Below are 24,924 nucleotides of genomic sequence, written 5' to 3' on the forward strand. Positions count from 1 at the left end.
TTTCTATAGACCTGGTAGGGGAAGTGATAGTGAAGCAGAAGACTCTGAGCATGCTGAGAAACTACGACAAGTTAAAGCAGTTCTCGAGGAGGTCGACTCTATTTTCTTGCTCTATATATTTAGCATGGCATAGTATCATTGTTAATATATGTTGTAATGCAAATTATTTTCATTTTCTTTTCTTAAAAGAATGGAAAGGAACTTCGTAATAACTAGACGATAAGGTCTAATATATTTTGCTTTTAATTCATTTTACTTTCTGAGATATCTACGTTATGTTAAAGGTCACATTCCAGATTATAAATTGTTTTGGAAGTAATTTTTGTTACTTTAATTCCTGCATGTCCTCTACTTTGCTTTTGGGCTTACATGCCATACAACAGAGTAATTGATCAGTACCAAAGAATAGGGCAAACAGTAAAAGGAAATACTATTTCAGTTATGTCTTTTCTATTGCTGTGACGTGTTCTGCAGAAAATTATAGAATAAGAATCCAAGCAGGGCTACCTTGTTCAAAATTGATATGCTATCAAGTGCTCAGTTCTTACCAATTGTTAAGATATATGTTGGTTTGCAGGGGGGACATTTTTCTGGGATCTATAGAAAAGTTCAGCTGAAGCCACTACAGTGGGTTAAAGTTCCCAAATCTAATGGTGAAGGTGAAGAAGAAAGACCTATTGAAGCTCTTATGGTTCTAAAATATGGAGGTGTTCTCACTCATGCTGGAAGAAAGCAGGTTCCTTTACGCACGAATAATTATTTACATGTTTCCTTCTGTCATGCGGGGAATAACTTTAACTTTTCTTCTTGTTTTTTGAAATTTATTGGCAGGCTGAAGAGCTTGGAAGATACTTTCGTAATAACATATATCCAGGTTTGGCTGGACTTCTTTCACATCTCGCATTGACTTCCCAAATTTTTGCTCTGAAGTTGTGTAATGTCATCGTTTTGATAATGTTTTCTGACACGAGATTCGGAAAGTTTCAGATAAAATATGTCCTACTTAAACCCCTTATTAAAAAATAAATACTTAACTATAAGAACTTGAAGAGCATAAGCAAACTATAAATTATACTTCCCTTGTTATTTTTTGAAAATGCTGTGTCGAAGCTATTCAGGTGCAGATGATTAACGATTTTTGACAAAGAACCATTTTTTTTTTTTAATTTTTTGGTCAGTCGGATAACTTGTGTTTTGTGTGTGTGTGTGTGTGTTTTTTTTTTTTTTTTTTTTTTTTTTTTTGTGGGGGTGGGTGGGAAGGGGTGAGAGGAATGATTATTGCATTTACTACAGTCCCTCCGCTTTGAACCACAGGTGAAGGTACAGGCCTACTTCGCCTCCATAGTACATATCGTCATGACTTAAAGATATACAGCTCAGATGAGGGTCGTGTGCAGGTTTGCTTCTTTTCTCTTCTTCATAGTTAATAAATATTTAATAATGTAAGTGTTGACTGTTTTCCTCTTTGTTCTCCTATTCTTTGTCCATGTAACTCTTTGGTATGTCAACTTATCTCATATGAGTTCTCTATGTTTTATTCAACTCGTATATTGGCCAAAACTTATATCTCATTTGCCATGCTATTTATTTTGTTTCCATTAATCCTTGAGTTTGCATTGTACATAAATTGTTGGTAGATGTCTGCCGCTGCCTTTGCCAAAGGTCTACTTGACTTGGAAGGACAATTGACACCTATCCTGGTCTGTATCCATTTTTCAAAGCTTTGCTTCTTGTATTGAATTCACACTTGAGATTAAATGAACTATATCTTTGCTTCTTCACTTGTAGGTATCACTGGTTAGCAAGGACTCATCTATGCTGGATGGACTTGCCAATGCCAGTATTGAGATAAAAGAAGCTAAGGTTGTTCTCTTCTCTGCATTGTACTATAAGTTTGTTAGTTATATTTGAAGATCTTTATCTAGTTCATCCATAGTTCTTGTAGTGTTCGAGGATACTTCTATTCTGATGTGGATTTTACTAGTGAGGAGTTCAAATGATCTAACCAGTAACCACAGGCTCCAGTGAAAGCTTAAATTAGTGATCACTTGAGCTCAACTTTTTTGACAAATTTTTACATGCTATGATCATATTCAAATAAAGCTGGCTACTGAGTTTTCCCTTTCCTATGATAACATGAAATTGTTGTCAAAGAGTGTGATCATATTCTACTTAAGTCAGCTGTGTACTTGACCTTACCACCTATATTCTACGAAAAATAAGTCGTAAGGTCAAGTACACAGCTGACTTTGTGTAAATGGAAGATTACATTGGAACCCAGCGTCTGTGCTGCAAATATTTTCTTTAGCATATTGTAATTGTGATACATTTGAAGCCTATGAGAACCTTTGAAATTTGATGGTCTAATACCAAAAATAAGGTACATTAACGGAGTTTTTTATCGAATGTCCGCGCCTCCTTTTAGCTTTTGGAAATTACTCGATAGTTTAATGCAAGTCATAGATAGCAGTAAATCTTCCAGCATATTGCTCCCAATGTCAGTATCTTTAGGACTTAGAATTCTTACAAGTTTTCTGGTGGTTATGATAACCTTTGCCCTTGTTCTATTTACAGGCGAGGTTGAATCAAATAATTACTTCTGGATCAAAGACTAGTGGATCATCGGAGAAGCCTTGGATGGTTGATGGAGCTGGACTCCCACCTAATACATCTGAACTTCTGCCTAAGTTGGTAAGCCGTAATTTGAATATCTTGATGGATCAATCTTCTGGACAAAATCAACCTCAAGCATTTGCAGCATGTTGTTTATTCTCATTGTTGCAATTTCATCCCTTTTATGCCCCCGCTTCACTTCCTTTCCTTCTCTGTGATATGGTTTATTTTCAATGCACCCATTTCTACCCAATTAATTTGCAAGCTTTTGGATTTGGTTGTATGGTGTATTCTTTCTTTCGTTTTTTTCTTGTTTCTTCTTTTCTTTTTGGTTGCTTCCGTCTTTCTATAATTCACTATCTCCAATCTGTCTTGCAATCAGGTAAAATTGACTAAGAAGGTGACAGAACAAGTGAAGCTTCTCGCTAAGCATGAAGATGAAGAACTTGCACAGACAAGTTCTTATGATGTGATCCCCCCTTATGATCAAGCTAAAGCACTTGGTAAAACAAATATAGATGTTGATCGAATTGCTGCAGGTTTACCTTGTGGCAGTGAGGGATTTCTACTCATGTATGTACGTTGGAGAAAGCTTGAGAGAGATTTATATAATGAACGCAAAGAGTAAGCTGTTTCTAGTTGAGTATAACTTCTTTATAATTGAATATATTATAGCTGCTCAGACCTGTCTAAGGATACAGATAGTTTGCGATTGTGCTCTGTTGAATCTGTGCTGCTGATTTTTGGATTAAGGTGGTGTTTTTATTGCTTAGATTCTCCCTAACACATTGTGCAATTACAGTCGTTATGATATCACCCAAATTCCAGATGTTTATGACTCTTGCAAGTAAGTCAACTCTCTGACGTACCTTATCACTTTCCTAATGCAAAATTCTTGAATGATTTTCTTCATTAAAATTCCACTGAAAAAGCGTAAGTTACATAGGGTGTCTGTTTTAGTATTTTCTGATTGTACTTCTGAATTCTTTCACAGGTATGATCGTGTGCACAATTCACATCTAAATCTAGAGGATTTGGATGAACTCTTTGAAGTTGCACAGGTACAAACAAGAAATAACTACTAACGCTAGTAGCTTTTCTTGAAAGGAACAGCTCGCTTCTTCTCCTCCAAACACCCCTGCTTCCAAAAAAAAAAAAAAAAACCAGGAAAAAAAAGAGCAAAAAGTACCGTTTGGAGCTCCTTCAATAGTCACAAATAACCGTAATGGTGATGCTGATTTAGTGACATATCTTTAGGCTACTAGTTTCCTGTATCCATTCATCTGAAAATTCTATCTCATCGTACAATGAAGGTTATGCAGTGTTGACTTAAGAGTAAGCATGTCTGACTTCTACAAAATTTGACTCTGCTTTTGTATTTCAGCTTCTTGCAGATGGTGTTATTCCTAATGAGTATGGGATCAATCCAAAGCAGAAGCTGAAGATTGGATCAAAGGTAAACTTCTTCAGAGCTAGTTGCATTTTTCACTTTTTTCCTCTGTGAGCTAGAATTATTTATACGTACTCCTTGTCTACCTAATGTTTGAGAAAAGGGGCAGAATCAACTGTATGTCGTGTAGTATTTCTACAAACTGTCAGCGATAACCAAAACTATTTAGTCTTAAGAGTGAAAGAACAAGTGGATGGTATTCAAAAGACAAAGCTTATAGAGTTACCTTCTGCGTCTATTAGGGTATACCTAGACGGAATCCTATGCCTCTAGTCAAATAATAGTGTGCGGTACAACCTAGAACATCTGGTTCATCAATTAAAAGAGTGTTGAGGTTTACCACTGATCTGGTGCAAGGAAGGCAGGCAAGTACGTGTGGATGCCTTTTTTGCATGCTGTTCTAATTATGCTAAAACTGAACATAGTGTAGCTCCTCCCCAGTCTTCATGGGACTATCAACATGTGGTCAAGGAAGAGAACTGTTGAAAGTCAAGTGTCAAGTGTGTTAGAATGTTAAAGTAAGAATATTAGAGGAGTTAGTTATTGAGTTTGATATAGTCCCAATTGCACAAATATTATGCTTAATGTATTTGACACCATTAAATAGGTGTCTCTTTTATTAATTAGAATAACAAGTAATCTTCTTCTCATATTTTTCACATGATATCGGAGCCTCTGTGATCTTCTATGATCTTGTAGAGACTAGAGATTTAAGTAGCTTCCATTTGCCAACCGGAGGTCTTATGCCGCCTGTCCTGTTATTGTTTTGGTCTTTTCTCCCCCTCTTTTGAGCGTCTATTCTAGTAGCAATATTCTTATTTCTGGTGACCGTTCCTCATGGGTCACATGAAAGCTACTGCAGGAGCGTCTGTATACTGGTGTATATTGGCCATTGCGTTGCATACCATTCTTACTTGATTGCATTCCGTTTACTTGACTTTTATATGGGTTCAGTCAGCAGCACGTCTCTTCCTTGTGGATGTTCCGATGGAGCTGCATTACTTTCCAGTCATTGTTCCATCGACATCACTTCCCGGCGAGATTCGGACAACCAAGGTTTTCCATGAGATTCCAAATTATCAAAAAATTCCGGCAACAATTTTTGTTGCTCTTAAAATAAGCAAGCTCAAGTTTGTCTCCCACTTTCGGTTTGAGGGGGCATCTAAAAGTGAAGTGTTGGTGTGCTAAGGGTAATAGAGTTAGATAATTAGACGAGTTAAGTTAGTGAAGTTATTAAGTTAGATAATCCCACGGTGAGATATCATTTGTGTTTGACATCTATAAATAGGTGTCTCTTGTATTCATTTGAATGTCAATTCATCTTCTCTCATATTTCTCCACTGCTACTGCCAAAATGTGCTTAAGGAAAGAACAGTGTTGCAGCTTGTTTTCTCAATGGATCACTAAATATGGTCTTGGCTCTTGATGGTTTAGGAGTTCCTTTCAATTACATTTAAATCATCTATCAGGAGGATCTTTGCTTTATTGTAGATGAAAGCTTCATAGAGACTTGAATACATCATCTAAGATTATGACATTTCAGATTGCTCGCCGGTTGTTGGGTAAACTTTTGATTGATCTGCGGAATACTCGGGAAGAAGCTCTAAGTGTTGCTGACTTGAAGTTTAGTCAAGACCACGATTCAGCAGCGAATAAGACGGGGAATGAAGATACAGAGTATCATCCCAAGCCTAACAATAGGAGCGATCAAGACCTTAAGAAAAAAGGTAACTTCACCAGTGAAAAATCAACGGACCAGGATGATGATGAGGGAAAAGAGACAAAGTACCGGCTAGATCCAAAGTATGTGGTCTTTTTCATTAGTAAATAAAGAAGTTTGCTGAATCCGTATTCATCTTGTGGTTATTTATACATGCCTCCATAAATCAAGGAAAATCTGCTAAACTTCTACATTATTCGTGATGTTTTCTGATTTTCTTTGTCAGGTATGCAAATGTGAGGACACCAGAAAGACATGTGAGGACACGCCTTTACTTTACATCAGTGAGTGAAAACCTGCGATTGAGATTTGTAATTATTTCTACTGTATTGTGCAGCCAGTTGCTGCCGGTGCTTTTCTTCCATTCTTTCTCCTAACCCCTAACCCCTACATCCTTATTTTTCTAGCTATAATTGGCAAAACATAAAAGCAGAAAAGTATAACAAATAGAAGTATGTCAGTCTATAAACATGAATAATGGTGGTGATACACTGATAGTCTACAAAAATAGTGGGGAGCTAAGTTCAGATAAACTACTTTGAGATCAAAGATAAATGGTATTGACCTGATTCTGGCTGTAAAGTCTGATAAAAACACTTGCTGCTGAACTAGCAGGGAGAAAAGTTCATGTCAACTTCTATGTGATCAAACATGAATGGTCTTCACTCTTCACCTGAGTATCGGTACTGCCAACTACAGTGCCTTCAAAACTTTTTCTGCTTTTTCTTCAACTGGCTTTATGTTATATTACAAACTCCCATAGCTTTGTACTTCCTTCCTTAAATTATAGGTTCTGCTAGTTTTGTTTGATTAAAATTATTGTTTAATTCTTATAGTGCTATTGCATATTTGGTTTTTGCTTGTCTTGTCTTGTCTGTTTTAGCATTACCATTAATTTTAATTCGTATCTCATCTTCCCTTGTCTTACTTTCTAGTTTTACAATTGTTTGACTGTCAGGAGTCACATATACATTCCTTGATGAATGTTCTTCGTTACTGCAACCTGGATGAGTCTCTTCATGGGGAGGATGGCCTTGTGTGTGACAATGCTTTAGATCGCTTGTTCAGAACCAAGGAGCTTGACTACATGAGTCATATTGTATTGAGGATGTTTGAGAACACAGAGGTTGGTACATCTTAGTGATCCGTAGCTGAAGCACAAATAAAAACAAAAAAGAAACAGTATGACTAGTTACTGAAGCGTATCACTATCTTTTTGTACTTCCTTAGATTTAATTTGGAAGTTAAAAATCTGCTTTACTTGGTGTTTTGAGAAGGTGTTGATGGTGCATGGTTGCCTCTTCTTCCTGTTCTTTCTGTTTCACAAATAAGAAGTGTTATTTTGAATGTGAGGTGTATAAGAACTTAGGATAACTTTTAACTTTTTCATTTATATACGATAAGATAAAGGTGTTCTTTCCAAACCTTTTCCGGCATATCAGTGAACCATTACCAAAAAACTTTTAAAACCTTCTTAATAAGACCCTCCTGCTTCCTCCGTTGGTATGAAGTCAAGTATGGTTCTTGATTGTTATGGACTTAGTATATGGATCAATGGAAAAATATAATACAGCCAAGAGCAAAGATGAATTATTTTGAGAACATCCAGCAGATTTTACATCTTCCAATGTTCCCATTCAAACTCTTTGTTCAAAAGGAAACTTGTTTAGGTGGAAATACTTTATTGGCTTGTTGAAGTAAATGCACAAAGTAGTAATCAAGATTTGTTTTTTCTTATGTTGGCAATGAGAAACTCCTGTGGGAAATGTCTACCGCATTCATTTACTATCTTTACTCGATGCAGGTGGCTTTGGAAGACCCAAAAAGGTTCCGCATAGAGATATCTTTCAGCCGTGGAGCAGATCTATCATCATTAGAGGTATTTCGCATCCCTTTCAAGAAATGTAACCAACAAGATATCTCAACATAATTCTCTGACGGTTGTGTCCACCTTCTTTAAATCCCTAGAGTTACTTTTGCCTACGGTCGCATAATATATCAACTATAAGAGTGTAAAGTCGCATTATGTCACAATAAAGTAACCGAACGTTATCCACTATAATAGTAAAGTCACTTAATTTACCCACAATAACAACAAAACCTACACATCAAGTCGAGTTTACGGATATAGTAGGTAAAGTATTGTGACTTAACTGTTATAGTGGGTAAAAACTTGAGTTTTAATGTGAAGAAAATAGTTTTGTGCTGTCATAGTGGATAAACTTCTGTTACATTCTGTGTCAAAAATAAGTTTTGTGACTTTGTTGTTATTGCGGGCAAGTTTAGCGACTGCACGTGAAATTAACCTGTGTTCGTTAAAGGTCTAATTTCTGAATAGTGCTCATAATAGAAGCACACGAATGGATCATTGCCACATTCATTATTTTGCACAAAACTCAGAAAATGCAGGAATTCCAGTCGATTGATTTACTTTCTTTCCATGCTAACTTGCAGAAAAATGATAAGGAAGCGACTTCATGGCATCAGGAGCACACACTGCCAGTTATGGGTCCTGAAAGGCTTCAAGAACCGGGATCGTACCTTACATGGGATAATATGGAAAAGATGATTCATCCATTCGCTATGCCGGCTGAAGATTTTCCCCCACCATCAATCCCTCAAGGATTCTCGGGCTACTTTTCAAAAAGTGCAGCAGTTCTAGAGCGGCTCGCAAACTTATGGCCCTTTCACAAGTATGGGAACACTAATGCAAAGTAGTGCTTTCTGCCGCCTAGTTTTTCCCTTTTCAGTGGTGGTTTGAGATTGTCTCCTCAAAGATACTTGCAACATCTATTGAGGAATCAGTAGTAGCTGGAGAGTTCTGGATATCATTCTTGAAAATGTCTTTCTGCTTTCCTTGTTATCATCATTCATTCATGTAAATAACGGAAAATTTTGCAATGAACTTTACTAGCCAGCCACAGCTCCCAGTATTAAATGCTTAGTGAATCAACCTAAAAGTGCTTTACTCGAGATTCTTAGCATAGTCTTGGTATCTTGCCTCTTGTGTAGATATGACTTGTGTTTGTGCTGATGTTCTGTGTTATATGAACACTGCAAGCTGTTGAAGCATTAGATTGATCTGTGTCGAGATCAGAATTGCACTGGTGATATTTGCACCTAATAAGCTTTTAATATTTATTTTTTGGTGCGCTAGATTATATATTGTAGTTATCTCATTATGCGCTTGTTTAGCCTAAAATTGGTTTATTAGGAAAACAAGTTGAATTTGTTTGAAAGAGGTCTTTAACAACACAACAACAACAACACACCCAGTGAATCCCACACTTGGGGTCTGGGGAGGGTAGAGTGTACGCAGACCTTACCCCTACCTAAGGTAGGGAGGCTGTTTCCGGAAGACCCTCTCAAGAAAAGGCATAGGAAAGGTCAGATTCGGGCAAACAAATCAAAACAATTATGAAACTGAAAACAATGAAAGTAAATAAGCCATTATAAACCAACAGATACTCGCAGAAATCACGAGACAAGAAACTATAGAGCAATATAACTACTCGTAAGAAAGGATAAACACGACTACCTACTAGCCTTCTACCCTAATATGAACTTGAGTGAGATATAGGTATTCAATTTAGGATTGTTTTTTTGTAATAGTTGAGTGTGAGAGTTGCTTCTCCTATTGTAATTCTGTTCCGGTTATGAATAGAAGACTTTTCTAATCCTAACAAGTGGTATCAAGAGCTTGGTTAATCTTCCAGGCCAATCTTTTACAGTTTCGTAAAATTTTCAGTCAAAAATTTTTTATCCCAAAATTGTGCTCTGAGTATACCATTAGAAAGATCTTGTTCCGAGGATTCCGAATATATATTTTTCGGAATTTTTTGACCACCGGAAGGCCTCCAAAAGTCTAGTCAAAGTTTCTCTGTCCACCATCGCTGCCGCCACCTTCCGGCCACCAGCTCGCCGGAGAAGACGACCGGAGAAACCCGATCCGACCAGAACCAGATCTGGTCAAAGTCCAATTGCCACATCATTCTTTTGTTGACTCTTTCAACCAGCCAGTGGTTAAACCGGCCCGGTTCGGTTTGAATTAGTGCAGCCCGGTTCACTCTGTTTTTGTCCGGTTTTCAGATTGGTTCCCTAGGTTTTCGACCATTCTGGATTCAACCGTGAGTCCCGTTTCTCCTGATTCTGCTTCCAAAGTCCAGTACAAGCAAATTAGGTGCACTTTGTCATGGAGAAATCATCATCGGATACCATGATTCCGCTAACATCCTCAAATTATAACATATGGAAACCTCGTATGGAGGACTTGTTAAATTTGAAGGATTTAGCCGAGCCACTCGAAAATAAAGGTGCCAAACCCGACAAGAAGACAGACGAAGAATGGGCAAGAATGAATAGGAAAACGGTCGCACAAATTCGACAGTGGATTGACCATAGTGTATTCCATCATGTCGCGCAGGAAACGAGTGCTTACAAACTTTGGGAAAAGCTTGGGAGCATGTACCAAGCAAAAACGGCTCGAAATAAAACATTGTTGATGAGGCGATTGGTAAATCACAAGCTACGTAGTGGTACCTCTATCACAGAACACACAAGTCAGTTCCAAGATCTCGTGAACCAGCTAAGTGCAGCTGAATGGGTTCTCAAAGATGAGGAGCAAGCAATCTTGCTCCTAAGTTCTCTACCTGATAGCTGGGAGACTCTTGTCGTCACTCTCAGTAATTCCGCCCCCAATGGTAAGGTGACCATGCAGATGGTCACGAACGCCTTAATAAACGAGGAATCGCGAAGAAAAGAAGCCGGGGTAGATCAATCATATGCCCTTGTTTCTGAAAATAGTGGACGCAACGGAGGTAGAAGCGGAGGTAGAGGAAGAGGCCGAGGCAAAGGTAGAGGTCGAGGTCAAAGTAGAGGAAGATCTCAAGTTCGAGGGAGATCATGAGAGCGGGAAAAGTCCGTCGATACCAACACTTGGTTCGAGGGCTATTGTAACTATTGTGGCAACTATGGCCACAAGAAGGTGGAGTGTCGAAAGCTTAAACGGGAGCAGCCTCAAACTAACCAGAGTTCGAGCAAGGAAGATGGTGAGACCATGGTCACCGTGTCACCAGACATTGCACTTGTTACATGCGGAGAGGAAGCATGCCTACACGTGGGCACAAATGATATTGAGTGGGTGATTGATACTGCTGCATCATTCCATGCCACTCCACACCGAGATTTGTTCAGTACTTATAAATCTGGAGACCACGGCGTTGTGAAGATGGGAAACACCAGTTTCTCGAGCATTGTTGGCATTGGTGATGTGCACATAAAAACCAGCAATGGAAGCTCACTTGTGTTGAAAGAGGTTCGTCATGTTCCGGATCTGAGATTGAATCTGATCTCAGGAGTAGCTCTGGATCGACAGGGGTATGGAAATCTATTCAAGGATGGTACGTGGAAGCTGTCCAAAGGCTCTATGGTTATTGCTAGAGGACATATTTTTGGTACTCTTTACAAAACCAATGTAAAGTTGTATCGACCGAGTCTCAATGCAGTTGAAGAAGAGACATCGCCAAACTTGTGGCATAGACGATTGGGCCACATGAGTCTGAAGGGATTGACGACTCTTGCAAAGAAAGAAGCCATCTCAATAGATAAAGACGTAACTTTGGATCCCTGTGATCACTGTTTATTCGGGAAACAACATAGAGTTTCTTTCAGTTCCACCAGAAAGAATCATTCCGAGTTGCTGAGCCTTGTCCACTCTGACGTGTGTGGACCCATTAAAGAAGAATCTCTTGGTGGTAGCAAATACTTCGTGACATTCATTGATGACGCATCACGGAAGGTTTGGGCTTATTGTCTCAAATCGAAGGATCAAGTATTCGATCATTTCAAGACATTCCATGCTATGGTAGAAAGGGAGACTGGAAAGAAGCTGAAATGCCTCCGATCCGACAATGGAGGTTAGTACACTTCCCGGGAGTTTTTGGCATATTGTGCTGAACATGGGATCAGACATGAGAAAACGGTGCCACGAATACCACAACATAACAGTGTAGCTGAAAGAATGAACCGCACTATTGTTGAGAAAGTCCGATGCATGCTCAGTATGGCTAAACTGCCAAAGCCATTCTGGGACGAAGCTGTTCTGATAGCTTGTTATCTTATAAACAGGTCACCTTCAGTCCCATTGAACTTTGAAGTTCCAGAAAAGATATGGTCTGGGAAAGATATTTCATATTCTTACTTGAAAGTGTTCGGGTACAAGGCATTTGTGCATGTATCCAAGGAGTTGAGGCAGAAGCTTGATCTCAGATCAACTCCGTGTATCTTTATCGGCTATGGAGATCAAGAGTTCGGATACAGGCTGTGGGATCCCGAAATGAAGAAAGTGATTCGAAGTAGAGACGTCGTGTTCCATGAAAACCAGTTTCATGAGTGTGCTCCAACAGTCAACAAGCAACGAAGTTATCATGCTCCAGATGATGTCCCTGAATCACCACACATTCCTCTCAACAACGAGGAACTTCATGATAATGTCCATGATGAACAAGAAAACATTGATCCGGCAGATGTTGATGATGATCAAAACGAAGAAATTCTTGAGCAGGGGGAGCCTTCACCCCAAGACGCAGCTAGAAATAATCAAGTTCGACGTTCTGCACGAGGGTTAATCCCTCAAAGGTCATACTCGCCAACAGAATGGATCCTTCTTACCAGAGAGGAGGAGCCAGAGAGCTTTCAAGAAGCTCAATCTCATCGTGAAAAATCCAATTGGCGACAGGCCATGGAGGAAGAAATGAATTCTTTACAAAAGAATCAAACATATGAGTTGGTGAAACTTCCTCCGGGAAAGAAGGCCTTGAAGAAGAAATGGGTCTTCAAGCTCAAGAAAGATGCTAGCGGAAATATCGTGAAGTACAAGGCAAGGCTCGTAGTCAAAGGTTTCCAACAGAAGGAAGGAATCGACTTTGATGAGATTTTTTCGCCGGTTGTGAAGATGATGTCTATCCGAGTGGTTCTCGGATTGGTGGCAAGTATGGATCTTGAACTTGAGCAGATGGACGTGAAAACAGCTTTTCTGCATGGTGATTTGGAGGAAGAATTATACATGGAGCAGCCCGATGGTTTCCGAATCCCAAAGAAAGAGCATCTCGTTTGCAAGTTAAGGAAGAGTCTCTACAGTCTCAAACAAGCCCCAAGGAAATGGTACAAAAATTTCGACTCATTCATGCTGAAACATCAATACAAAAGAACAACTGCAGATCATTGTGTGTACTTGAAGAAGTTCCCCGATGGAAAATTTATCATCCTTCTGCTCTATGTGGATGATATGCTGATAGTAGGCCAGGATGCAACTATGATCAACAACTTGAAGAAAGATTTGTCTAAGTTCTTTGATATGAAAGACTTAGGCCCTGCACAACATATCTTGGGCATGAAAATCATTCCTGATTGAAAGGCAAAGAAGTTGTTCTTGTTACAAGAGGAATACGTTGAACGCGTGATCAAAAGGTTCAACATGAAAAATACCAAGCCTGTTGGTACTCTACTAGCAAATCACTTCAAGTTGAGCAACGAAAGTTGTCCTTCTTCCGAAGAAGAAAAGAAGAAGATGAAAGCAGTGCCCTACTCTTCAGCAGTTGGAAGTTTGATGTATGCAATGGTGTGCACAAGGCCAGACATTGCTCATGTTGTCGGTGTTGTGAGCAGATACTTATCAAATCCAGGAATAAAACATTGGGAAGCTGTCAACTGGATACTACGGTACCTGAAGGGTACATCCAGACTATGTTTGTGCTATGGGGGAGCTAAGCCGATTTTGGAAGGTTACACTGATGCTGACATGGCAGGAGATTATGATAGCAGGAAATCAACTTCGAGTTATATATTCACATTTGCAGGGGGAGCTGTGTCATGGCAATCCAAGTTACAAAAGTGTGTAGCACTATCAACCACATAAGCCGAATATATTGCCGCAGTTGAAGCTGGGAAGGAGCTTATGTGGCTGAAACGTTTCCTTCAAGAACTGGGTTTCCGACAAGAAGAATACACAGTTCATTGTGATAGTCAAAGCGCTATGGATCTCAGCAAAAACTCGAGGTACCAATCACGCACAAAACATATTGACGTTCGATATCACTGGCTCAGAGAAGCAGTCGAGCAACATGAACTGAAGCTCTCCAAGATCAACACAAACGACAATCCTGCAGACATGCTGACCAAGGTGGTACTGAGAGACAAGTTCGAATTGTGCAAAGAACTTGTCGGCATACACTCAAACTAAAAGCCAGTGTACCCTCCTTCAGGTGTATGGGACTGGAGGGGGAGATTTGTTGGGTCCATCCCATAATTTGAGGAAGGAAACATTTCCCTCATTTAAGGAAGAAAACAAGGAAGAAAACATTTCCCTTGTTTTGAGGAAGAAAACATATTCCTTGTTTTAAGGAAGAAAACATCTTCCTTGTATTTGACAAATTGTCAAATGCTTGCTTGAGTCACAAATGACATCAATAGGTTCATTTCATCCCTATAAATAGGGAAGCCTTCTATCATTTGTAGCATCACCAAGAGCAAGAGAGAAAAACAGTAAGGAAAACACTTGAGTGAGATATATGTATTAAGTTTAGGATTGTTTTTTTTTGTAATAGTTGAGTGTGAGAGTTGCTCCTCCTATTGTAATTCTGTTCCGATTATGAATATAAGACTTTTCCAATCCTAACATATGAGTCCTCCACACCCTTCTATCTAAGGTCATATCCTCGGTAAGCAGGAAATGCGCAATGTCCTGTTTAATCACCTCTCCCCAATATTTCTTCGGCCTACCTCTACCTCTTCTGAAACCGTCGCTAGCCAGCCTCTCGCACCTCCGCACTGGGGCATTTGCATCTCTCCGCATCACATGCCCAAACCATCTCAGCCTCGCTTCCCGCATCTTGTCTTCCACTGAGGCTACTCCAACCTTATCTCGGATGACTTCATTCCTAATCCTATCGCTCCTAGTGTGGTCTTTAACAACACAATTAATTTAAATATTATAGAACCTTTTGACTTAGTGATTGAAGTTGTAAATAACAATTGAAACAACAAATAAAAGAATTGAAAATAATCAAAGAACAAAATAACAAAAGGGAAAGAGATTCCTATTCGACTCTTGGAACAGTAATGAAAATTGCTTGATGAATAGAGTTGGAACAATAGCCTTTTCGTAGAGCACAATAGAGAGTGATATTGTATTTTGGCTAAAAATTAGATAGGGTACAATCAGTGGATAATGAGATTAATATAGGATTGACCTCACTAACTTTGTTAATACTATGCACGCTTAAGTCGTTACTGGTGTGGATATGGTGGACTTTCATAGTGATAGAACGTGATCCCTTAAATCTCAAAGCTTTAACGTTATCAACGGCATCTGCTGCGCGATAGCTTTGAATCACGTTTGGGGCAGCTACCTTGAATGGTAACGTGTAATGCGTGATCGCGACCTCACCCGGATATCCTCCTATGGAAAGTCTATTTTCGTGGTGACCCGACTTGTCGAGGGTGATCCATGAGTCAGTTTGCTTATCCCGAGGAAGAAGACTCTCTTTTACCATATTTCACCACTACAAATCTCTGTAGTCTCACAAGGTCATTTTTGTCAATTTCGTAGAGTTAGAAGTCTTTTTTTCTTTTAATCAATCATCCAACTTTATTGAAAGTGGATGCCTTTTATTAAAACAGTAACTTTACACAAACAGAGGAAAGCCTCCATTAAGATTGGGACAGCCCCCCGAGTAAAGTAGGTTTTCTAATCAGCTTGCAAAAAAATAAAATAAAAAAATAATAGTGAGGAACTCTGCCTTTTCCATACGTTGTTCCTCAAGAAGCATCAAGAGTAAATTCTCCTACATGTCTATATTCATGTAGTAAGAATTCATTTTGGTTATCATTCTAAAAGAGTTGGTGTTCTTTAAGAAGTGACATGTGTTATTATCTTGGTTTAGTTCAAATATTACTTCAATTGCCATCATATAATTTGATAAATAAGAAAAACTTATGTTTTGTAACTCAAGTTCAATCTCCAGGCCCCTCCCCGCCCCCACCAACCCTCTTTTATGTTGCATGTATTGATGTTTAGTCACTAATTTATCACATAGTAAATAAATAAGTGCTACAAATATTTATTTCATTTATAAGTTTTTGCTAATAAAAAATAATTTTAAAACATATAATAATTCATGTAGGACTGTACCTATTTAAGAAATACAATAATAATTTATTTACGTTTTGTGTAGTTTTCAAATATATAAATTTATTTCAATAATTCAAGCACTACAAGTCGACATAAAAAAAAAATTAACTACTCCTTCCGTTTTAATTTATATGAACCCATTTGACTGGGCACGACATTTAAGAAAGAGGGAAGACTTTTGAAACTTGTGGTTCAAAATAAGTCTTGAAAATTTGTGTGGCTGTAAATCATTCATAAAGTGAATTTGTCTCCAAATTAGGAAAGAGGTCATTCATTTTGACACGGACTAAAAAGGAAATAGGTTCAAACAAATTGAAACAGAGGGAGTATTTAAAAAAAATATTTTAAAAAATCATGGAAATTATAGTGAAAGAAAAACGTTTGACTACCCAAATAATAATATCTTCGCAACCTTTATTTTTCGATTTTATAAAAGCTGCCCTTTGGGGCTATAATTGATATATTCTTTTTAAAACAATATCTTCACTTGAAATGAGACGGAAGGAATACTTTTCATTCTTAACAAGAAAATGAAATCAAGCGACATATTGCACTATGGCATAATAAATCTACTAAGACACAATAAACATTTTGCATATTCACTGCTTAATGATTCCATCTTCAGACATGGGTATCACCGGCACAAATATTTACAAGTCTCTTTATAATTTTTTTTTTTTTAATTTGAGCTCAAGAATTATTGATTTCACTGGCATCACTTATGACACTCTAGAATTTTAGAGTTAATTTGTTAAATTTTTATATAATGAGCTTGCTATTGAAAGTAATGACTTTAGGATAGCTAATAAAATTAGGAAATATAATTTTGCTTTTTTTATTCATTTGAGCTTAAAATCAACCTTTGTATTTGCTCTTTATTCTTGGAATGTTTGGCAAAAATAATGAACCGACCTATATGATTTGAGTTTCAAAATTAGTTGAAAGATAATTTCAATAAATAATGAAATATCCAGTGCGATAAATAAAAATAAAGAGGAGAATTTATAAATAAATGATTAGCTTCGTCAACAAACTGCTGGTATGTGATGTATAGTTTAATTGCACATTATAATGTCACTTATCCACTATTAATAAATCATACTTTCTTTACTTATTTGAGGTGGAAAATCGTGTCAGCATTTCTTGAATACTCAATTTTTTTTTGCAATAGTCGGTTAGCCAACTTTGATTTATTTTTTATTTTAAAAAAAAAGTGAAATTGATCTAACATATGATAAGTTCAATTTGAATTATTGGGCACTATATTCTCAAAAATATTGGATGAAATAGAAAAGAGAACAACTTTTATATCATGCATTTGTTTGGGGGGAAACAAAAAAAAAAAAGGAAACCCTTCTTTAACTTCCAAATACTTTTCTATGATGATTTTGTTTTTAGGAGTTTGCAAAAAATGTCGAACTATTCTTTAAATAACTTAATGTAGCAAAAAGTGGAAAAAATGAATACTCCCTCAGTTTCAAATTATTTGTCATGGTTACTGCTTGCAACAATATACTGCAACCACAAAACGAATTATGAAGAAACAGGAATATTTTATTAATAAAAAAATGCGGGTATAATTTGTTTATTTCCTTGATTCTTCTCTCCTGAATTTTCTCTGTAATTCGAGGGTCGTTAGTAGCATATTTTTGAACTTAGGATGACCTCCTTTATAACGTCCCTTAGATTGTTAATGAGGTGATAAACAAGTGTTACGAAGGTTCCATAAGGATTGGAGATCAAACGAGTCGACGAGAATGAGTTCGGAAGAACTGGGCATTATACGGCCCAACATACTGGCCGTATAAATTATACTGGCCGTATATTTGGCCGTATAATCAGCCCAGATGGCCAGCCTTACTGGACCAAATCTACGGCCAGACATACAGTCAGTGAAATTTATACGGAGCGTATGTTGGTCCGTAGATTGGTGTCGGGACAGATTTTAAAAAAATGATATAAGGACCAACCCCATCCAATTTATTTCATTTCTCCTCTCCACACCTCAAGAACACTCTAGAACCCTCCCCACTCTTCATCCACAAGAACCCAAGAGAAATCTATGATCAACTTCATCAAACCCACAAAATCAAGTGTAAGAAACTCATTAAAGTTCATCCAAGCCAAGAAATTTCAAAGGAAATGAACTAGGGTTTTGGTACAAGAACAGTATTTCCACTCAAGGCTTATTCTTCCATTATCTAAGGTGAGTTTTATGATCATTCCATGTTGTTTAAGGTGTTGAAAAGTTGAAACACTTGGATTGTAGAAGGATATAGAAAATGGGTCATGAATATGAGAATAGTGTCATTTTGAGTAGTAGTTTGGAGTGAATCATGAATATTGATATGCTGTGATTATAAGTATGCTATAAATGACATTTAGAACATGAGATAAGTATTATATGTGAGAAAACGCAATAGCAAACTATGACCACGATTATGGAGGAATTGAAGTGAAATTGTGAAGTGTGGATAATGTAGATGAATGGTGATTGTTGTTTATAATATTGTGAATGTTGTTATGGATGTTTGGGAGTTGATGTGTAAAGTGAGGAAAGTTGTATAAACAAAGGAAATGATGCCCAATTTTCTCTAGCTTCAGTAAGCACGTTCATATAATCGATTAGCTAATGTTAATACGAACTTTCTTGAAGGTAGAGACGCGAGCATCGAAGGAGAACGATCAAACAATAGAGTAGCTAAACGAAAGAGGTATGTAAGGATAATCCTTTTTCTTCTAAGGCATGATTCCTATGGCATGAATCTTCCTAATTTTCCATAATCTTCCTAAATAACGGAAATTATGAGTCCATGACTATAAAAAGCTAAATACGCATTTGATAAAGAAAAGAGATGCGATACGAGCATGATAATGATGATGATGAGCTTAAGTATAAAGAATCCTAGAGAAACATACGATGTCCATGAGGTCAATGATCCTAAGTACGGTTCCATTGATGCCTTTTCTTGTGTACACTCACCTTAAAATGTTAGTCCCCTCAAGTTGAGACATAATGATTATGATCATTCCATAATGTAATCGGGGGTTCACGACCTTATGTCACCCCGACATAGCCATAGTTGCCTTCAAGTTCTAATGTATGTTTGATGATAAATGTCTAATGATGCTAAGTTATGATAAGGTTATGATATGCCTATGAGATGTATAATAATGATAAGTTTATGTTGACTATATGACGATACGATTCCACCGTGCCTAGTTGGCCGGGCATGTCACCGCAAATGTGGGCTGCTATGTTTACACAGAGCCTAGAGGGCCGGGCACGACACCACTAGTGGGCGGCATATGATGGTTACCTGGACGCGGGTTAACGATAATGATTTATACGATACGATGATGTATGCGCTATGATGATGTATGCACTATGATTATATATGTACGAAATGTATCCACCCTTAAACATTACGTAGGTTATATCTTCATCTTATGTCATATGATTTCCCCATTATGTTCATTTCATTCATGGCTTACATACTCAGTACAATGTTCGTACTGACGTTCGTTTTCTTTGAACGCTGTGTTCATGCCCACAGATAGACAAGGAGGTGATCCAGACTCGTAGGAGCTATTAGCTGACTTGAGAGCACTCCATTGTTCCGGAGGTGCCATTGACTTATTCTTTTGTGTGTATATACATGTATTTTGGGCACGACGGGGTCCTGTCCCGTCCCTATGTCTAGCACTCCAGTAGAGGCTTGTAGATACATATGTGTGGGTAGTATGGTCTCACGGTTTCTCCTCGTATGTATATATATATTATTTTGATAGCCGGAGGGCTATGTATATAAGGTAATTATGTTTCCAAATGAAAAATGGTTTTCCTATGATTTAAGTAAAAGATTAATGAATGAATGCTTGATGTGTATGATGAGCAATAGAATGAGTGGTGCTCGGTGGTTAGCCCCGGGTACCCGTCATGGCCCCTAGTCGGGTCGTGACAAAAGTGGTATCAGAGCAGTTCAGTCCTAGGAAGTGTCTACGAGCCGTGTCTAGTAGAGTCTTGTTTATGGTGTGTTGCGCGCCACACTAATAAACAGGAAGCTACAGGGCATAGAGGAAAAATGATCATCTTTCATCTTAAGAGATCGTGCGATAGAGCTGTGTTATAAGATTTTCTCCTTCTTAATAGTGTGCTATGATTTCAGAAATGCCACCAAAGGGAAAAGCTACAGCCGCCCAGAAGGGCAAGACTACAATGAAAAGGCGGGTAGAAAGAGAGCCACCAATGAATGTAGAAGAGGGCGAATCACATAATGAGGCCCCATCTAATACTTCTCCCACTTCGCCTATTATAGAAGAACAGGAAGGGGCATCAGCTCCAACTCCTATGCCTCCAGTTCCTCCATCGGTTACTTCGGGTCAACAAATGACCGAGGCTATTCATCTATTGACGCAGTTAGTTGCCGCCCAGGCACAACAGCAGAATGCGGGTCCAAGTGATCGCACAACCAATACCAGAGCCCGTGATTTCATGAGTTTGAACCCCCCGGAGTTTTTCGGAACAAAGCCGGATGAAGACCCGCAAAGTTTTATTAGTGAGATGTTGAGAACATTGAAGATTATTCATGCCTCTGAAACTGAATCTGTGGAGTTGGCATCTTATAGACTCCGAGATGTGGCGGTATTATGGTACAATAATTGGCTATCATCAAGAAAAGAGAATGCGTCTCCTCCCGCTTGGTAAGAATTTGTAGATGCCTTCATCCGCCACTATTTGCCACCCGAGGTTCGCCGAGCAAGAGCGGATAGGTTCTTAAATCTAAAACAAGGAAATATGAGTGCTCGGGAGTATAGCCTTCAGTTTAATTGATTGGCTAGATATGCCCCGACTATGGTGGCCGACATGGGGGATAGAGTGCACAGATTCGTGAGTGCATTAGGGCCACATTTGTTCAAAGACTGCTTGACGGCTTCGTTGCAAAATGGGATGGATATTTCCCGCATTCAAGCCCATGCCCAGAATTTAGAAGGACAACAACATGCACAGAGGGGTGATCGTGATAATGATAGAGGGCAAAGCAAGAGAGCTAGATCTATTGGGGCATGTAATGATTATAGAGGGGGATCAAGGCAGGCATATTCTAGACACTCAGGCCAGTCGGCGACTAGTGCACCTCCAAGATTTACAGGTAGGAGATTTGACCGCTCTATTCCTTCGGGACAGGGTCAGAGTTCGAGAGCTTGAGGTTCTCAGTTTGGGGTTGATCATAGTCAGAGGAGACCACCAGTGCCGCTAGTCAGTGCGGTAAATTACATTCGGGGCCATGTTGCTAGGGCACAGATGCTTGCTATGTTTGTGGACAGACTGGGCACTTGATGCGTGATTGTCCCTTGAGGTATGGTAGAGGTGGGGTTCAGCCCACAGGATCAGCAGCCGGTTCCTCTTCAGTGCGCCCGGTACGGCAGACTCCCCAGATTCCAACAGGTCGAGGTAGAGGCAGAGGGGGAGCATCTACTTCAGGTGCCAAAGAAAGATGGTTCCCTACGAATGTGCATCGACTATAGGCAGTTGAATAAAGTGACGATAAAGAATAAATATCCTCTTCCGAGAATTGATGATTTATTTGATCAAATACAGGGTGCCAAGTGGTTTTCTAAAATAGACTTGAGGTTAGGTTATCATCAAATGAGAGTTAGAGAAGAAGATATTCCCAAAACAGCTTTCAGAACAAGATATGGCTATTATGAATTCTGGGTGATGTCGTTTGGGTTAACTAATGCTCCGGCAGTGTTCATGAATTTGATGAATAATGTATTCAGGCCTCTCTTAGATTTATTCGTGATAGTATTCATTGACGATATTCTGGTATACTCTCGCACAGAATCAGAACATGCTGCCCATTTACGTATTGTTCTTGGAATTCTTCGAACTCGAGAATTGTATGCAAAATTTTCAAAGTGCGAGTTTTGGCTGAATTCTGTGACATTTCTGGGTCATGCTATTTTAGATGATGGCATTCGAGTTGATAGTCAAAAAATTGAAGCTGTGAAGACTTGGCCAAGGCCTACGACGCCCACAGAAGTCCATAGTTTTCTGGGATTGGCAGGTTACTATAGAAGGTTCGTAGAAGGATTGTCACACCCTCATCTTGATAGGGCATGATGGGCACCCGACTCCCTTCAGAGTCGATCGAACCCTTAAACATTCGCTTTACGAAAACCTGTCATTTCAAAAACTTTTAAACACATGAAACTTTTCCAAATAGAGGTCATTATCTTTATACAAATTATAAAAAAACCTTCAATCAATTACGTACTTTTTACCAACTGAAATCATCTAAAAATACATACTCTTTTAACATCTATAAATGATTCGCACTTCTCGACGCCATATCCACAGGACACTGTCTGCAAAGTCTCTAACACATACAAAACACCATAACAAAGGTACTCGACTCGGCAATACTCCGAACTGAGATGGAGCTCGCCAATCCCGCTGGAATACCTTCTAGCAAAATCTTCTACTCACCTGGGTGTACCTGCGTGGCATGAAACGCAGCCCCCGAAGAAAGGGGGTCAGTACGGAATATGTACTGAATATGTAAAGCGGGAATAAATGATAACCATCGCATAATTTAGGAAAGAAGATATCATAACCAACCCAATACCTGCAGCCTTCGCTGGAAGAAACGTAAATATGTACGCAAATCTCAAGCAGGCTTCAAGTAAATAATTGCAATCTAACTAACATTTTCAAAATAAGTAATGTAATCTAACACACCTCCTTTAAGTGAATAATGCAATGCAACACACGTGCCGCTTCCGGCAAATTAATGATGGCCCCTTCGGGCAGCCGCTTCCGGCTCTATATCAATAATGGCCCCTTCGGGCAGCCGCTTCCGGCTCTATATCAATAATGGCCCCTTCGGGCAGCCGCTTCCGGCTCAACATCAATAGTGGCCCCTTCGGACAGCCGCTTCCGGCTCTATATCAATAATGGCCCCTTCGGGCATGAATGCAAATATGCAAATGTATGGAAATCTCTTTTAAAGAAAATCCATAACATAAACTAAGGCCACGTGTCACATAGCACACTCAGACATAAACTGAGGCCATAGCGCACCCAGGCGTAAGCCGAGGCCATAGCTCACTCAGGCACGAGCTGAGGCCATATATCATATAGCACACTTAGCTACGTCATGAAGTCATCTAGTGACTTAGGCTTGAAAATCTCGCACCCCCTTCGGAGTGGTTTTTGGAAAGTCTAAATAATAAAATCTCGCACTCCCTTCGGAGTGGTTTTGAAAATCGACTTTATGTTTCCTTTAGTACAAAACTAGTTTTCTTGAAATCATTAGTAAACCACAAACACGTTTCAAGTAAATCCGAGTTAGTCTACGAAAGTTACGAGCTTTTGAAGTACGGAACCTTCTAAAAACATTTCATAAGCCATATTTCGAAATTCAAGTATTATTCATATTAGGAAACTTCTGAATAATGTTTTGGACCAAATCAAATAGGGACCTTAAGATCATATTTAAGTATGAAAATATTCATCAAAGACTTTAGTCATATCGATTTTCTTTCGAACAACATTCGGAAATATACCCACTACAATCTTTGAACGTCATGTATATACATATCAAACCATATGGAGTACTTGTGGAAATCAAAGACATCGGCCATCCTAGTGGCGCTAAGAATAGAATTTTCCTTAGAATCATACATATACGTTATTTGTTCATTTCATAAAGGTCATGCCAAAAGAAAGAAAGGTAGGCTCTACATACCTGTCAGTGACTTAGTCATGGATCCTTTTCGCCTCGTCACCCTTTTAGCCTATTTATATAAAAGTAACGTTATCGTTAGTAACTATATTTTCTAGTCCACAATTCTATAACCCATTTCTTATTGAACCTATATTTTAGTTTATATATCCCCATTTAGGGTTTTTTTATTATCTAAAAATCTAGCGAAAATCCGGCAGCACTTCCCCTATACATTCGCCTATCCCAAATTTTCAATCGCCCTCCTGTTGACACAGAAATACCAACAACAACATATGGATACAATCATATCTTCAATTCCTTCAATTCAACGAAAACAACACCCATATTCACATCAATAAAATTTCAACTTTAACTTTCTAATCTTTTCGCCATATAATCCATGATAATAACAACCACACTACTAATTAAACTTCATTTACCATAGCTAGTTTAAATTGGCCCCATACGGCTCAAACTCCACTTCCATATCAACATACACAACTCTTGCAATTTCTTCCACATCCACCAATTCATACAAAGACTAATCATCTTCTAAAATATGTAGGAAAATATTAAACCTTACCTTAATAGTAGCGCCGTGAATAGTGACGCCGTGAACAATACCCCCGCCGTGAATAGTAGCCCGTGAACAGTTTGCCGTCATGAACAGTGGCGCCGCCGTGAACAGTGCCCGAACCTCTCTCTCAATTCTCTATCCACAAGATAAAAAAATGATCTTTTGTTGCTGAATTTTTCTGGAAATATTGGGAACTTTTGTGCTGAAAAAAAATGAGATTTTTGTCCCTTAAAAAGGAATGCTGAAGTCGGTTTCACTGTAGCTACAGTACTGTAGCAGTACTGTAGCAGTACTGTTGCGGTACCGCGGGAATGCTGTTTCTGCATCGACAGTTCAGTTTGTAACGTCTATAATTCCCTATTCCGATGTCCTATCAATGAACGGTTTGTTGCATTACAAACTAGACTCAACGAACTTCATTTTAGGATTTTGAAATACCTTAAAACTCCACATATACTATGAGGTATGCGCCTCCAAAGTTGACTAAAACCCGTCTCGCGTTTCTCAAATTTTCGTCGAACTTATTTTCTTCAATTTGCTCGATCTCGAAATATTCTGAAATTATCCATACATGGTATTTATCACTTATTACACTAATAATGGCCATGTTCTCGTGTTTCAAAGTGCTTTTTCCCGATTACG

General features: G+C 38.6%; 1 protein-coding gene across 5 annotated transcripts in view; it reads left to right on the plus strand.

Moving 5' to 3' along the window:
* The window catches only part of LOC132616958 (inositol hexakisphosphate and diphosphoinositol-pentakisphosphate kinase VIP1-like), a 31,893-nt gene extending 23,137 nt beyond the window's left edge, over positions 1–8,756 (plus strand). For 4 of the 5 annotated variants that reach the window (XM_060331757.1, XM_060331759.1, XM_060331758.1 and 1 more), the window contains exons 15-30: positions 10–91; positions 578–736; positions 832–874; positions 1,315–1,397; positions 1,638–1,700; positions 1,789–1,863; positions 2,575–2,691; positions 2,996–3,237; positions 3,416–3,460; positions 3,608–3,674; positions 3,998–4,069; positions 5,607–5,866; positions 6,010–6,067; positions 6,742–6,909; positions 7,588–7,662; positions 8,238–8,756. In XM_060331757.1, coding sequence (XP_060187740.1) covers positions 10–91; positions 578–736; positions 832–874; positions 1,315–1,397; positions 1,638–1,700; positions 1,789–1,863; positions 2,575–2,691; positions 2,996–3,237; positions 3,416–3,460; positions 3,608–3,674; positions 3,998–4,069; positions 5,607–5,866; positions 6,010–6,067; positions 6,742–6,909; positions 7,588–7,662; positions 8,238–8,501 — 1,873 coding nt within the window. In that variant the 3' untranslated portion in view covers positions 8,502–8,756. The remainder of the gene's footprint in view (positions 1–9; positions 92–577; positions 737–831; positions 875–1,314; positions 1,398–1,637; positions 1,701–1,788; positions 1,864–2,574; positions 2,692–2,995; positions 3,238–3,415; positions 3,461–3,607; positions 3,675–3,997; positions 4,070–5,606; positions 5,867–6,009; positions 6,068–6,741; positions 6,910–7,587; positions 7,663–8,237) is intronic. The other variant, XM_060331761.1, reaches the window with a different exon arrangement.
* The last annotated feature ends 16,168 nt before the right edge of the window (positions 8,757–24,924 follow it).

The sequence above is a fragment of the Lycium barbarum genome, chromosome 11 (assembly GCF_019175385.1).
Source record: "Lycium barbarum isolate Lr01 chromosome 11, ASM1917538v2, whole genome shotgun sequence".
NCBI classification, from domain to species: domain Eukaryota; kingdom Viridiplantae; phylum Streptophyta; class Magnoliopsida; order Solanales; family Solanaceae; genus Lycium; species Lycium barbarum.